The 16183-nt window shown below is 37.3% G+C and overlaps 2 protein-coding genes across 5 annotated transcripts in view; both read left to right on the forward strand.

The window, feature by feature from the left end:
- The window catches only part of PURA (purine rich element binding protein A), a 12759-nt gene extending 9583 nt beyond the window's left edge, over nucleotides 1-3176 (forward strand). For all 4 annotated transcript variants that reach the window (XM_051843455.3, XM_051843454.3, XM_089335961.1 and 1 more), the window contains exon 2: nucleotides 1-3176. This exon is cut by the window's left edge and continues 2269 nt beyond it. The gene's annotated coding sequence lies outside the window, so the exon portion shown is untranslated.
- An 8953-nt stretch (nucleotides 3177-12129) lies between these two features.
- Nucleotides 12130-12504, forward strand: IGIP (IgA inducing protein). The gene has a single exon (XM_017341094.4). It carries the CDS (start codon nucleotides 12130-12132, stop codon nucleotides 12328-12330), a length of 201 nt encoding a protein of 66 aa, XP_017196583.3. The 3' UTR covers nucleotides 12331-12504.
- Nucleotides 12505-16183: the final 3679 nt, after the last annotated feature.

Consider the following 16183-nt stretch of genomic DNA (forward strand, 5'->3'; position numbering starts at 1 on the left):
AAGAGATCTGAGGCTATCCTTTGATTTTTTTTGCCAGTGCTATTAACTTACGTAGACCTGTTAAAAAAGCAAAGCAACACAATTATAGTTATCCTACTGAGCCATGGATTCTGAATTTTGTTTTAAAAGTGAAAGCCAAGTTGGTGTATGTAAAGGATTTCCATGTAGCTGTGGTGCTAGTTATTACTGGCTACATTGTATGCTAAGTGTATTCGTGTTCCCCGAGTGTACAAGCCTCCTATCAAAAGTATGTTCTATAACTCATATATTCAAGGTGTAGGGTATGAAAATGCAAAGCTTAGGAGAGCACTTTACCAAGCTGGTGTCCTCCAAACTGAAATTGTTTGTAACGATAGTCTTTTACAGGTTTTCATTTAAAGATGTTTGTGTGCTTTTAATTGACAACTAACTTCTTGCTGCTGTATAGTAAAATATTAATATATTTTTATCATTAAACTGCTGCATGACTATCATCTTTGAGTGAAGAGAAAATGTTATAAAAAAGATGCCTTAAACAGTACATTTTGGTTTGGAAATCTGTAGAGAGTATTTTGGTAAAAAAAGAAAAAGAAAAAAAGGGATCTTGTCTGACAGAGTTCTGGGGATGGAATTGTTTCTTGGCAAGTCCAGCCATATAGATCTAACTGCTGTATGTGGAAGACACCACCTGTAGGAGCGAGATGGTATCAGTGCTTCTCACATTGTAAAGCATTGGCCTAGGAAGGCGAAACAGTTATCTTTTTGAGGATTTTTTTTTTCCTGCTGGTTCTTTGGGTTTTGATTTGACATTTTAAGCTCCCTGGTTGAGTGTGTTGTCTTTGTTTTTGAGATCTACTGTATGTGTTGAATAACAAGCTATTTTCATTGTACTGTGCATTTTCCCATTAAATTGTTTGCTTTTAATATTCATACAATGTTAAATATGAGGTGACCGTACAGTAGTTAGGAGTTTCTTTACTTACAAAATCACTGGAAATGATTAAATTGCTTTTCCCCCTCCCCCAAGATGCATTTTTCTTATTTCCATATAGTAAAGTTGAGCTTTTACAGTGCGTAATGTGACATTTGGAATGCTTATCAACTGCATGTAAACATTAATAACCTGCACTTTTTTGTCTTAAGGTTTGTTGAGCTGTTTTGTTCACTGTACTTTAACTGTGATATGGAAAAGATTGCATTCTCTGTGCTGTTACTAATTAGGAAAGAGAATTGCTTTGATTTTGTCTCTTGTTTACTATAGCTTCTTAAAGTTAAGCCTTGTACTACAGGTTGTTGGAGTACTCCTAGATCAGTGTTTCCTAGTAGCCAGCAATAAGTAGTGCGAGTCAACAAAAACACAGCGAACTTAGGCAAAGTGTCCTTTCTTTGAGATGCGAGTTCTTTCCTGAGGTTTTCTTTAGGGTCAATTACCTAAAGTGAAGCCTTTCTTATCTATAGACTTCAGATTCTGCTTGGAATCCTACCGGATCAAGAAGCACATGTATTGTGCAATTGTCTTTACACTATAACAGTTGAACACAATCTTACTAAGATTTTGAGACCATTGTCTGATTTATGGTCAGTGGGTTTAAAAAGAAACCCACATGCAGATCTTTTAAGACTTAAGAAGTGATCATAGAGAAGACTAAGTGACTGTAAAGATGCTATCTTTTAAGCATCTCACTTTACCTCCCAAGCACCCTCCCAACCTTCCCTTCTCTCTCCTGAATCATCTGTCCCCTGTCCTTCCCTCCCACCCCCAGGTGCTCGGTACTTTACCAAGGTTCTATATCTCAGTGTTTTATGTTGGAGTTTTTCCTTGTTTTTATTTTACTGGTTGGTAAACCTTATTTTGTGATGAAACAAAAAATGAAATGGTATATTTGACCATATGTGTTATTCATGGAAGACAGTATGATCAAATGTGCCAAAAACAAGCAAACAAAACTTAATTTCTGACGAGTATGCCTTATTTTTATTGATCTGCTTTGTCTTACAATTAAGGTCCAAGAGCTTGGTTAAACTATGTTATTTGCCTAAGTGTAAAAGAAAACTTAAAATGCATTGCAATATTGACATTCTTTAAAATGAGAGACACTGTCAAGTAATTTAATCCAGAGATCAGCCACCAGATTTGAAATGTGTGCATGTGTGTGTGTGTGTGTGTGTGTGTGGTATTGTCTATTTTTTTAATCACCAAATCTTTTTTTAAGCTACTTTTTATTTGTGCCTCCTATTTATCATGCTGATGTTAGAAACAGCAGTCATCCAGCCACAGAGGGAGCTAAAGTTAACTAACCAGAACTGTAGAAATCATTATACATGCCTTTGACAACAAAGGAAGTTCATAAGAAAAGCCATGTTGGCTTTTCCTCTACTAGATACAGATTGGAGATAGATGAATATTTGCCAAATGGAAAAAAAGACAATGCTAGTCAAGAAAGACAAACTGTTTTCCAGCTTCTCAAAAGCCATGGAGAGTAGAAACCAAAACCAACAGGGAAATTAAAGAAAAAAACCTTGAAAGTCTCACTTTCTAGTTGTCCTGTGCAGGGGTTGAAATTTGACTCAAAGTGGAAAGTATATCAGTGTTTTTAGGCCTTCACATTTAAATATGGATAACTATTCCAATTTGATTTTTCAGGTAATGAAGAAAGCTGCTAGTAATTTTAACCCCTGCCTAAAGAAAATAATTTCATTTGGGAGCAAATACTTATTGCCTTGAAAAATAGCACTGTAATAGCCTATGGTAATTAGTAGTAGAATAACCTTTATCCCTTTCCAACTATGCAAATTGTTAAATAAGTGTAAATTAGAATTCAATTAAAGATAGTTGATTATATTGCAATCAGATGGCATTCACAAACTTAACTGGAGCATATACAAATAAAAACTATTAGTCAATAAGAGTTTTTTTATGCTAACAAAAATATAATTTAGCTACCTATTCTAAAAAATGGTGAATATTATTAATATTGTGTAATAGGACTGGGAAGACTGCCTCCTTTTTTGAAGAGAGAGATTAAGGATTTTTATAATTGTTTTTCATCAGATTTTACTATTTTTGTCAAATTTTTAGGTATTTAATTTGTAAAACAGTTTGCTTTGTACTGGCCTACAGAAAATAGGGTATTGATTTTAAACTTTTTGAAGCCAAGTGATCAAGTACATTTGTAATAAAAGTCAATGGATCTATATCAGTTGTACTCACTGTTTTCATTTCTTATTAATATAGGGATGCTGTGTATTTTTTCTGCAGAAAAACAACTAAATTTGGGTGGAAGGGAGGGAAGAAGATAAATCTGTTGATGATGAGAATCTGGGCGGGTATAATGGCCCAAGCACTTTATATTGTCTTGAAGTCAGTAATGATTTGGCATATTTAAAAATATGTGTCAACTTTTTTCTTCCTGTTTTCTTATGATCCTTGATGTTTTCGAGGGAGGGAGTGGGGGTATATCATTCATTTTTCTTCCTGTGCTTTAACATTTTGCATTTTGGCACTGTTGAAGCTTTGTAAAACTAACACATTTTTCTTTTATGACATTTGGGTTATCTCCCACCTATACCCCACGATGGGCATGATTATTTTATATCTAACATATGGCTCACCATCTCTTCTATAGTATTTTCACTTATTATTTTTGTATTACACACATACATACAAACACACACACACATACACACCGACTTTCCAGATAATTTTAAAAAGAGGCTTTTGCTTTTTGAAATTGTTGCTCTGGCAGCTTTCATAGCTTCACAATTCATTTTTTTAAATGTAAACATACTGTTAGGATTTTTTTCTCATAGAAAGTGAGATACCAAATCTAGTGACTTTTTTCTCTTTTAAAAGTCTTCTGAGTATCAGAATGAGATCTTGCTTTCTATGGAAAAGGATGCTAAAACATCTTTAACAGTTCATGATAACTCTGAACATAACATTTATAGTTGTTTATTCCTAAATTTGAATATTTTAATAATTTAGACATATATACATCTCCCTGAGAGTGAAATAAATAAGACTGAGAATTTATTAGAATTGCTTAAGCAAATAAATTTACCAGTTATTTGAGCAAAGTTGTCTGTTAAAGTTTATTAATTTTTAAATCATACATTATAATATTTCTGTTTTCTTCATTGCATGTTAACCAAATTTAGACTATTCCAAAATGAAGTATGTTACAAAACTAAAGTGATCATTTCTATTAAAATTACTGTTCTCACCCAGCAGCATTAATTACTATAGAGTCTTCCTTGCAGAATTTCCGATATATTTTACAGAAATGTTGATTTTAACATTAAGAAGTTAGTGATCCTAAAAAAAAAAAATACCTGAAGTTAAGGTCTAGGCCATTTAAAAGGCTCTTTTTGTACCGAAATTTCATTATTATGAGCTAAGTGAGGATCATGTAAACTAGCATTAGCCTGAGTCAGGTAGAATTTCATGACGCAAGAGGAACCAGATGAGTAGTGAAAAATATGACTGCTTCCAAGCCAACAGTTTGTCATCTTTCCTTTGCTAAACTGACTACCAAGATTTTATGTTAAGTGACTTAGCAATATATGTTTTTAGGAAAGTTGAGTATGACATACATCACTTGTTAAAAGCATATTTATTAACTAGAATTCATAGCTACTCACTCAGTTTCATTTTGTACCCAATTACATTTGCTATTATTTTCTGTCTTTTTCCTGATGGCCTTTGCTTTTGTGAAAAATTGGCTTGTTGGTAGGTAGAAACATGGTGGTGATCTATGTAAGATAACGTTGTGTCATATGGACCAGAAATATCTTGCTCATTAGGAATCACAAATTTTTTGTGTTTTCATAAATATATACATTGTTTTGGTGACTTGTAATTTACTTATTAATTAAATGTTGTAGTATTTCATGAGAAAAAAAATTTAAGGGACTTAGGGTCTGTGTTAAAAATTCAGGAGGCCTGCAAGAACCAAGCCTTTATATTCTAGAACTGTGAAAAACATGGAAATACTCTTGTTAGTATGTGTTTTGGCCTAAGATATATTAACACACAAGGCTTCTAGGAGGATTTAAGTAAAGGTATCCTCACTGTGAAGTGGCTGGCAGTCAAGGCTATGGAACAGATAATGCCTGTTCGCCTTGTCCCACTCAGTGATGGCCGTCAGCTAGTGTTTTACTCGGCTCATGCTGAGGTTGGTTCAGACTCCTTTTTAGCTAGAGTAGATTGGCAATGAGTTGTGTAGTGTAGGTAGTTGGTGGTGGTTCTTGACCTACTTGCTTACCATATACATCTGGCATCTTACCTATTCTCCTTTCTCCTTGTTTTTCTTGCCTTTATTCTTCTTGTCTGCTAGGCCTGCCAGTGGCACACAAGCTTACCCCCTTCAGTGAGAAGTAAATTGCTGACTCTTGCCTTAGAACATAGCTAACTCATGAATGAGAAAGATTTGCTTTATGAGGTAATCAAGCAAGTTTTTTTTTTTTTTCCTGAATGCTGTCTTCCCCGTATTCTTAAGTTGACATTTTGAAACAGCATCTAGATGGATGTTTTTAAGAAATTTGTGAATTGAAGAGAGTGAGAAGTATGTGTATTTTAGGTAAGTTACTGGGAACTGAGCTTTACTAGTTTGGAAATTTGAGAGCAGGAAGGGAAGAGCTGTTCAATGTGTTTGTGAATGGGAGTGTGAGGGTCAAGTAAGAGGATGGTTTGGAGGTAAAGTGGGAGGAATTTTGTTTGGAAGTGGGAAGAAGTATTACGACAGTCTGAAAGAGAGTTGTTTGCTAAGAATGGTGAAATTGATCTTCACTAAGGCGATTTTGATAAAGCCAGAGAAAACGGGTCCCTCATTGGCTATTAAAAAACTCAGTCTGTAGCTAGTTATGATGTTGATGCATTATACAAATCTGTTTTCATGTGTAGGATGTTTGTTTTTCTGGGACAAATTAAGGAGCACAGTTATGGAGGGGTCACTTTTCTGGTCAAGCAAAGTTAGTATGGGGGACTTATTTTGAGAAAAAGAAGAAAAAGTTTCAAACTTTTGTATACTTCTAGACTATCAGAAATATTTATCATTACAAACTGTTTTCTTGGACTCTTGTTAAAAACATAATATACCCCTAACTTTTCAAAATGGTCCTTATATCAAATTATTTGATTTTGTAGTCCACAAAGACCAGTTACTTTGGCAGAACTGTGAACCTCCACATGAATTTCTTAGAAGAAGACAATAAACCAGGTAAAAACACTGAATTGTAATTTTTGATATCTTTCTGTGTTACATTTGCTATTCCAGCAGCCACTTAATATTGGGGGCTTATGTGGTCCTCCGTAATGCTTTCTTTCTGAAATTAGACAAAACAACCCTCAAATTCATGTTTCTGTTTATATTCCCACTTTTTCTCTTACCTTAAAATTGTAGAATGTCTGAGAGCTCATTGGTGGCAGATGATATTACTATAATGTAGTATTTTTTGGAGGTTTTCACATCTTTTCTGGAGTGTGTTGATAGTGTTGAGATTTTTGTTCCCATTGTCCCAGGAGTGTTTTCAATGATGTAAGATAAAGAATTGATGTAAGATTTATTTTAAAAGTTTACGTAATTCAAGTATATTTGGATTAACTCTTTGTTATCAAAATTAGTGTGAATTTATTCCCAGTGATTTTGGCAAGCTACTTTTCAAGTGTCATTTTACTCACATCTCTATACATTAGTGATAAAGATCTCTTTATAAGTAGCAAAAAAAAAAGTTCTGGTTTTGTATTTGGAAGGTAATTTTTCTTTTTTAAAAATGTCAAGTTTATTAACAATAGGGTTATTTTTGTTATAGCTTATTTTGTAGAGTTGGTACTTAGTATAATCTTCACATTTTATTGTGTATCAGATTATAGTTATACATACTATAACTTGTTTAAGTCATTGCAGAGCCTTCTTAAATAGCTCTTCCCTGAGGAATTATTTTCTGAATTCCCAAACCGGTGTCAAGAACCAGTGATTTAAATGACTGTGAGACAAGTCTTCGAAAAGCTTTCTTGAGTCTAGTCAGTGGACATAAATGATAGCCCATTTCCATGCTGCATACAATTGTTAAGATTTATAAAGTTGTTGATGTTTAAAAGTGCAAAAGCAGGAAAGACTATGTAAAGTTGCCTATAAAATTTCTAGTTTTCATTATTTGCACTATTTGTCTTTGCACTTGATTTTTTGAAAGTTAAGACTAGTCACTTTCACTTTTGTTTCTAGTCTTTTCTAATTTCTTGCAGAATTGTTTTCAATATCCCACCCAAAGCAAAACTTATATGCAATTAACTATGCTTTATAAGGCCAAGAAAATATTTCTTATGTATGTAAAACAAAAATTTGTTTTGATAAAATTTTTAATAATGGGCCTTTATTTGCCATTAAAATCCTTTGTAAGTGTAAGCTTTATTAAACTGTTTAAATAAAGTAAAAGCTTAGGATAGGAGATATATATATATCAGTAAAGTGATATCTTTGAGATTCACCTTCCAGCCTGAGACAGCCTGGGTTTGGAGTGCTGGTCTGTTTTCATGGAAGTGAGTGAGGACTGGGTCCAACTGGGTACATGCTTAAAAAGCTGGAAGTGAAGTGGTGGCAAGTGGTAGCTCCCTCTTTCATATAGTTTTCCATAATGCTCATATAGTTTCCTCATGGTCTATGTGATATAACTGGTATTGAAATAATTACATTCAATGTTATTCCTTTTGGAATTCAGGGTTGACTCACTTGTTGAGAGGGGGCAGCAAGGGATAAGAGACTTTATTTTAATCAGAGGCAGTCTTATAACCTCAAAGATGTGCTCTAGAAAGAAAAGAACAAAAATATACCTGTGAACATATTTTTTGTCTTAGTGAGATGGTGCAACAGTGTTTAATATTGCAAAAAATAAAAAATTGACAGTTTTGTTAATAGAACAGAGAGATATGTTTTTGGTTAAAATTATTTTTTGTAAGTTATTTAATTAACTCATTTTGTATTCCCTTTCCCATAGCTTTTGATGCACCTCATACTTAAAACCAACAAGTAAGAGGCCTCTTTTCAGATCTGGTTTATTTTTGGAATGCCTGAGTGTGTTTCTAGATGGTGGGGAGGGGGTGTGTTTTAATTCTTGACATGCTCTTCTTAGTGTGTTTTGCTAGTGATTCTGGGTCTTATGTTTGCAAATTCTGTTGAAAATACAGTGTGTATTTGAGATGAGACTGTTCTTTATGACATACTGTGAATGGTTGGATTCTATTGTGGAACTTGTGGCTTTGTTTTTAATTTGAGTAGAGAGTTTAACTTTCATTGTTCGGATTTTATGTTTATTTAGTGGAATTGTACCAGGTAGTTGTCTAAATATGGACCAATTTTGGGAAATGAAGGTTAACAACTGTGTATTTGAGTTGAGATAATCCATTATTCAAAACCATAAGGTATAGGCTCATATCTTGAGAGTTACTTAGGTTTTGTTTTGTTAGATCTTTTAAATATGGATGATATTCAGCATTATATCCGTGAATTTCCTTTAGAAAAAGAGAAAAATTCAGTCTCCAAACCTTTAATGAGATTAAATGTATCACATATGGAAAATGAAAAAATGCTAGAAAATAGATTTCATTATTTTTAATGGCTCTTAATCAACTGAATTAATTATTTTTCATAGTTTGAAGCACTTACTTCCCAAATGTGAATAGAGGAGAAAGATCAGCATTTGCCCCTGTCACCCCTTTTTGAGGCTATTTTGGTTTTTGCCCCCTGTTTCCCAGTCCTGGTATAAAATGAATTACGGGTATCCCTCTTAGTCCCTGTAACCCTCTTTTGTGGTCACAGATACCTTTGATAATCTGATGAAAGTGATGGACCCTCTTTCCCAAATTAAAAAAAAAATGCACATCCACAAGTGATTTTGCATACAGCCTCAGGTGCATCACACATCTTCTGAGACCCAAGTTGAGGATCTCTACTCTTAGTTAACTCCATGTGGAAAATTGTAATGCAAATAATTGATAAAAGTATGAACTATTGGCTTAAAACTTTTCAGATTGGGATTATTGTTAGATGGTGGCCCCTACTAGCAAAATGTGACATTGCAGCCAGCTTTGTTAAGCATTTTATCCAAACAGAAGGGAAAAAAGAAGCAAAGTTCTGAGAGCTGTTTATAAGGAGTCAGGGCATCTCTACACAGGGGAGCCATTCCTGGTTCAAGGCAGGGGTCAGGGTGCCTGAGAACTTCTTGCAGGGTAGAGTTTGATAAACCACAATGCTCAGGATGCCAAGGGGTTAGCCATTATCTTAACCCCTTCCTCACCAAAAGATTTTAGTTTTGTCTGTTTGGGAAATAAGATGTCACTAGGGAAAAAAAAGATATGCCTTAACTTTGCTGGAACACATCAGTTTGGTGATGTATGGGACACTATTATTATTTTTGAGAAGGTGCATAAAACCAAAGTAAATTATTCTCTATGTAGAACATTATTTACTAGTAACATTTGTTTGGGTGTGTTAGCTTTGACAATTTTTAACAGTAAACACTTGTTTTATTTAAAACTGGAAATCCAGTTTTTAAATAGGATAATTGATATATCCATTCTTTCCCCCATGTAAAGAATAGTTGGAAGGTTCATGCATACTTTTTTATTTTTCTCTCTCTCAATGCCGTGGGGTGGGGTGGGGGTTGGGGATCTTGGAGTCCACAACTGACAAAATGTCTTCTTCAAATTTCAAAATCGAGAAGCAGCACTTTAAGTCTAACTCTACATCATTTTATTGCATGTATTAGTTTTAACAATGATTTTTGGTGCATGCCTTTGGGCTTACTCAAAAGTGTACAATAGGAAAGTATATTTCCTTTCTTAGAAAGGAGATGTTTTTCTACTTTGCAACATGTGATTACAAAAATCTTCCTCTGTGGGAAGATTAACCATGTATTGAACTACTGAAAAGTATATATTTTTAGATATACAGAAGGAATCTACATGGAGCAGCATTCAGACCTATATAGAAGTTATAGCATTCTGTATAGGACCAAAAAGGAAGTAACACTAAACACTTAAACAGACTTTGTTGGGTAGAAATACCTTAGATCTTGCATTGACTTCCAAAAAGAAAATGCCACAGAAGTTTGTTGAAACTTTTGTTGTTTGAATTTTCTCTGTCAGTGTATTTAGCCCAAATACAACAGCTTTGGGTTAGCACATACGTAAGAATCAAAAAAACAAAGCTAACTAGATTAGACTGGTTTGCCAATCCAGATTGACTGAAATAAGTAAACTAATCACTGGCAACATGAAAAACTGTCCAACTCCTCTAAGGTTTTGATGTAATAACCTTGGCTGATGTGGGAAGACCCCCCACTTTGATTTCTGACCTGACAGTGAAGATTCATGCTTGACATGATTTCAAACCTGACAGTGTCTGTTTAAGGAGCCATGGTACAGTTTGCTAATTCAATCCCAGATACCTGTTGATTACCTGTGAGATCTAGAGTCCAAAGTAGCCAGCAGCCGTATCCCTGAGTGCTCTGTGCCCATCAGATATCTTAAAGTAAGCAGGGTTGGGACGGGTCACAGCTCGAATGATTGACCTCAGGTGCTGCAGAGAGTTCAAATCAAGCATTGAATCTGTTTTCTTGGGAGTCGTCACTGAATAATGTCCCACACTGCATTGCTTACTGTAGATGCTCTCTCTTAGAGGAGGCCCAGAGCACACATCCTAATTGCTTGTGGTACTCAGAGAGGGGGTGCTAACTCTGATGCCCTGGCCAGATTCCAGTTTAGGGATGTGGGTCTTCTCCGTGTCATTCTAATTGGAAATGTGCATCATTTCCCATTTTTCCTGTTGATCTCAGTGCAAACTTACACTAGTCTGTTTCTTTGTCCCAGTCCCAAATCTTTGAGATGCTGGTGTGTATTATATGGGCCAAGTTCATGCCTTTTCATATTGCACAAGAGTTGAGGAATGACTGAGCTTGGTGTCAAAGTGCCCTTTCCTTGGAGGGTGGACTCTTGTGATGCTGTGCGGATGAAAACGGCCCTCTTTTGGCATACGCTAGGGAATGTGCACTGGCCGGAGGCTTCCAGCCACGAGGAGTGAGCTGAAACCAATTTCCCCTCCTTTCTTATAGCATGTTGAGAAAATGCTGTTGGGTTTTCAGCAGTCAGGGAAGGCCGGAGTTCTGCAGCTTTAATCTGGGTAACTGAGGCTGATTTGAGCAAGACTTTGGTTAATTAACTGGGTTCTCAGATGCCACAGACTCCGTGAGAAGTCACCATTATTTTCAATGGTTGTGATAGAATTTCCCCCTAGTAGCCATTATTTTAAGATTATATTGCAGAGTTGCTTTATTTTGAGCTTTTCGTGTATACACAATCCCAAACTGGAAGAAATTTAAAAAAAAAAAAGGAATCCTGCTGTGAAAGGTATATATTACTCTAGATTTTTCTTACTGTAAATATTGTAAGATTGTAATACTGTCAATATTTTATTAACCAACAAATGTTAATCTATGTGAATTCAGACTTATTTTAAATGTGCTTCTTATTTACTGTGTGTGGTCCCTGTTGCTGACAGTATTAAGTTATATTCTGATGTAAGATTAACTTTATTAAAGAATGTAAACATTAATGTTTCCTTATGGGAAGACAAATAAAGTATAAAGAAGACAATTCTTTTCATTGAAATATACTGTGTATTTACACTTGCTAGACCCAGCACCACTTATAAATTTAGTACACTGTTCAGAATTTTAGTTAACACAGCTGACACAATTGTGCTCCATTTGGAAGTCTGAGAGTAGATATTGTTGGGATGTAAACAGTTTGTATATGTCTGCTGTGAATCATAATCTTGAAATTTCTAATCAAGTTTGTAAAATTTTTATAGTAAAACATTTTAATGACAATTTAAAAATTTACTTCTCTAAAAAATGGTCAAAACACTATCCTTTCAGAAATAGAGTTGTTCTTTAATATCTTTCCAAAATGACTTTGGTTAAATGGACCAGATGTATATTAGTTAAAACTTAGGACTAAGTTGTTGATATTCTTTGTTGAGTTTACAAGTTAATCCTTATTGGAGATGTGCCAATATATGGTAGAATATCATTAATTTGCACTGTTTGGGGACCCCATTAAAGAATGCTGAATTTTGCCAACTAAAAAGTAAGCAAATGCAATTTAAAAGTAAATCTGAGCATTCTGTATTAAATATGTGCAGTTATTATCACATGAAGAAGCGCAGTGTGTCGGGCTGTAATATAACCATATTTGCTGTCATGTTTTCCCATCTCAGTGCTGGGAACTCACCATGTGGAAACCAAGCAAACGTGTTGTGCATCAGCCGGCTTGAGTTTGTTCAATATCAAAGCTGAAACTAGCGAGGTCTGCTGTACTGCTTATTGAAGTATTGTGATTCTTTTAGGCATTGATTCTTACAAAATATATACTGTAACAGTATACTTTGTACAGATTTAAATTTTATTTGAAAAAATGAAATAAAGTAGGCAAAAAAATAAAGATGTTTATTTTTCATGTGACTGTATAAACAGATCAGTCTTTTGTTTCAGTGCTTTTGGTTGGGGGGAGGGGTCTGGTTGCTCCTGGATTATTATTTGTTTTTGAAAGATGCAAACCAATTTTATCTTACAAAGTATCCTACTGCTTTCATGTTACATATGACCATTAATTGGCTCTAAATATTAAACATGCTCTCTGTTTTATCATTTTAAATTTGAATTTGGTCTGGGCAGTGGAGGAGTTACAGAAGAGTCCATGACAAAAGATGAAGAAATCCCCTGCAGAAAATAGAGGTTGTGCTGTAAAGTAGGATCCTTTGCAGAATGGTTTTTCTGTAAGTGCAGTGGCAGACAGGGGATGAAGTTACCAACAACAACTACAAAACGGCCCAGAAGCACCCCTTTCCATGGGCCTCCTGGAAGAGTAGATTATTTGACCAAAGAGAACCTTTTGACATGCAACTCAAAAACCAGCAAAGATCTCAGGTGTATGGTATTTTTCTCAACCTTTGAAAGCAAGAGTTTGAAGGGTTTTTATGACTTTTTTTCTTTCATTTTCTCAAAATTATGTATGTATGTATTTGAAAAGCAGAGAGAAGAGGTAGACAGAGAGAGAGAGAGAGAGCAAGCTTCCATCTGCTAGTTCACTCCCTAAATGACCACAGCCAGGTCTGGGCCAGGCCAAAGCCAGGAACCAGGAACTCAATCCAGTTCTCCAACATGGGCAGCAGAGACATCTAACGACCACCAACTTTAATAAAAACAATATAGAAACTGCTTTATGAAGGCTTAAAGCTGAGGATGCTGTTGTTTTGAAGAAATAAGTGGAGTGCCTAAATAACTAGTTTTTCCTGAGTCCTACCATGCCTCTGATGGGGGAAGGGGCGGGTAGGGTGGACACAGAAGACAGATGGGTGCTTCCTAAAGAAAAAAGAGGCCAGATTCTCCTCTCTAAGGTGGGATTGTATCAATCCCTGGGTCCCTGCCCGAGAGGGAAGCACTCAAGAATGGGGGCTTGTGGTAGAAAATCTAGTCATGATTTGCTTCCAGAAAGTATAAGAACATGAAAAGCCAGACGTTAGGCCCCTTCATAACTGTCCTCTGGCTTTAATATTCCAAATGGGACCGTGATTAAATACATGCAGTGGTCATTTTGGGGAGCAAGAGGCCCTGAGGTGAGGTCCTACTGCAGGGCTGCAGGGGAAACACCCCAGACTCAGGATGCGGCCCCTGAAGAAAGGGGCCCACCATGCCCAAGAAGAACTATTTGTCATTTTTCTTTAGCACTTTTTTTTTAAGGTCTATGTATTTGAGAGGCAGAGTTAGCAAGAGAGACGGAGAGACAGACAGGTCTTCTATTGGCTGGTTCACTCCCCAAATGCCTGCAGTAGCTGGGGCTGGGCTATACAGAAGCCTGGAACCCAGAACTCCATTTGGGTCTTCCACAGGGGTAGCAGGGACCCAAGTACTTCAGCCATCATCTGCTGCCTCCCAAGATGCATTATCAGGACAGTTGGTTGGAAGCAGAGAGGACTTGATCCTAGTAACTCTGGTATGGGATGTGGGCGTTCCAAGTAGTGGCTTAACCCACTGTACAACACCCACCCCTTGGTCATTCTGATGCAGGCTGAAATCTGAGAGCCACAGTGGCAATGAGGAGGGTGATGGGATGTGGCCAGATGCAGAACATACTTTGGATCTGAAGGAAACTGCAATCTGGCATGAGCTCTTTGTTCCTGGTTTGGGGAATCTGTGTATGACAGTGTCCTTTACTGCAGTCACGGACGACTTTAAGCCTCTACTTCAGATGAGCTGAGTCTGAGCACAGAATCAGTCCTTCCTTGCTTGGACCGAGGGAGCAGTTCTACAGCCAGAAGGGGAGATTCTGCAGCTTCGGGCAGTATTTTCAGAATCAGCCTCCTCCTCAGGAGGGTACGAATTAGAGAAGGGACTTTTCCCAAGGAGGTTGCTCTGAGAACCAGTTCAAGTCATGGCCCAAGAATGACTGTGGAGGAAAATATGAGACTGTCCCCTAAGCCGAGTAACTGGCTGCTCAGGTGGAAACAGCTCATGCAGGTACAAGTTGAGCCTTCAGCTAGGGAATAAAATTCTGGACCTTGCCTTGGGAGTTCCTCTCTTGAGAGACCAAAATTTGCCATTGACAAAGCTCTGGCTACAGTCAATATGCCCCAGCCAGGACTGTCACAGGAAGTTCAGCAGTTTTTAAGAAGTTTTGCTCTGAAACACAGATCCCAGCACCAGAAGAAGAAATTAATTTTCTGTTTAGTCCCAGACTCCTATCCTGGTGCCTTATGCCTGAACCTTTGGTTTTTATTCATAGCCCATGGGCTACAATTGCAGCATAGACAAGGAGCAACAAGGCTTTATCCCTGTGCTGTCTGGTACAGGGGATGCACACCTGCCTATACACAGAGGAAAGGACAATCAGGGACTGTGCACCCATTGCTTCTTGTAGTACTGCTGATAGCAGGTAGAAGCCAGAGAAGGGTAAGCTCTAAATTCCAGAGCAGGAATTCTTGACTTGGATCCTGGTGGGAGGGGATGGTGGTCCAAAAAGAAGCTGAAAGCCCCAAGCTTTCATCAGATTCTCAAATCAGAGACTGCCAGAAGATGAAGGACCTTTGCTTTAGAGTGCAGTGGTTCTCACACTTAAGCACCCGTCTGAATCACCTGGAGGACTCATTACAACAGGGTTTCCCAGAGGTTCTGGTTCGGTAGATCTGAAGTGGGGTCTCAGAACTTCCAGGGGGCTGCTAACACTCTTGGCCCCAGGCTGGACTCTCAGAACCACTGCTTTCCAGGACACAAAAAAACCGTGAGGGGTTCAAGTTCAAATTGTGGTCTCTCTTTTCAGGTGAGAGTTCTAATAGATGCCATAGCCCTCTAAACCATCCCTAAATCCAAAAGGATTAGAAGTTCTGTTTTTGGAAGAAGCCCCTGGAGTGTGACAGATTCTAGACTTCTCCTTGGAGGTCAGGTGACATCTGGAAAACAGTATCTTAGAGGGTGCAAGAAAATGTGTTCAGAAACTTAAAAGCCCAAGCAAAACTTTGAGCTGAAAATTACCTGGCTGCCTCTGGCAGATGCGATTACTGGGCCAGTGGTTGGTGAATGATGAGGTTTTGGGAATCTGGGCAAACCCAGATCCTCTCCTCTCGGTCCTTGTTGTTGATCTTATGTTTGGTGCTATGTGGATGCAGATAGGCTGTCTACTCTAATGAAGAAAAGGTGTTTTCTGGGGGAGAGGGGTAGAATTTGGGGAGAAAAAGAGAAGGAAACTGGCAACTCAGCTAGACAGAATTCTAGGACCTTGTTCACAGAACCCTTTGTTCGATTCACGTGGTAAGGTTGGGAGCGGCAGGAGTCGTACTGTGCTTACTTTGAGCAAGAGCAGGAGAGAGAGGCCTGGAAGTGCCATCTGCCTGCTTCTGTCAGACCTGCTCTGAGTAAGTCATTCCCCATGAAAGGGCAGGGAGAAATGAAAATGTGGATTCACTCAATGAATCAACTTCCAGAACAGGAAGTGTGGCTTTGGAGCTATGCAGAGGAATCCTCCTTTGCTACAGGGAACACTGGCTTCGTCGGCTAGCTGCATGCATCCCAAGATGGGACAATGTCAAAGCCAGACACTGCATATCAGGGAGTGAGAAGGCAGTGTGCACTGTGTAACCCTGGGCATGCTCATCTT

The sequence above is a fragment of the Oryctolagus cuniculus genome, chromosome 6 (genome assembly GCF_051225735.1).
Source record: "Oryctolagus cuniculus isolate XC-2025 breed Fujian yellow rabbit chromosome 6, ASM5122573v1, whole genome shotgun sequence".
NCBI lineage: Eukaryota > Metazoa > Chordata > Mammalia > Lagomorpha > Leporidae > Oryctolagus > Oryctolagus cuniculus.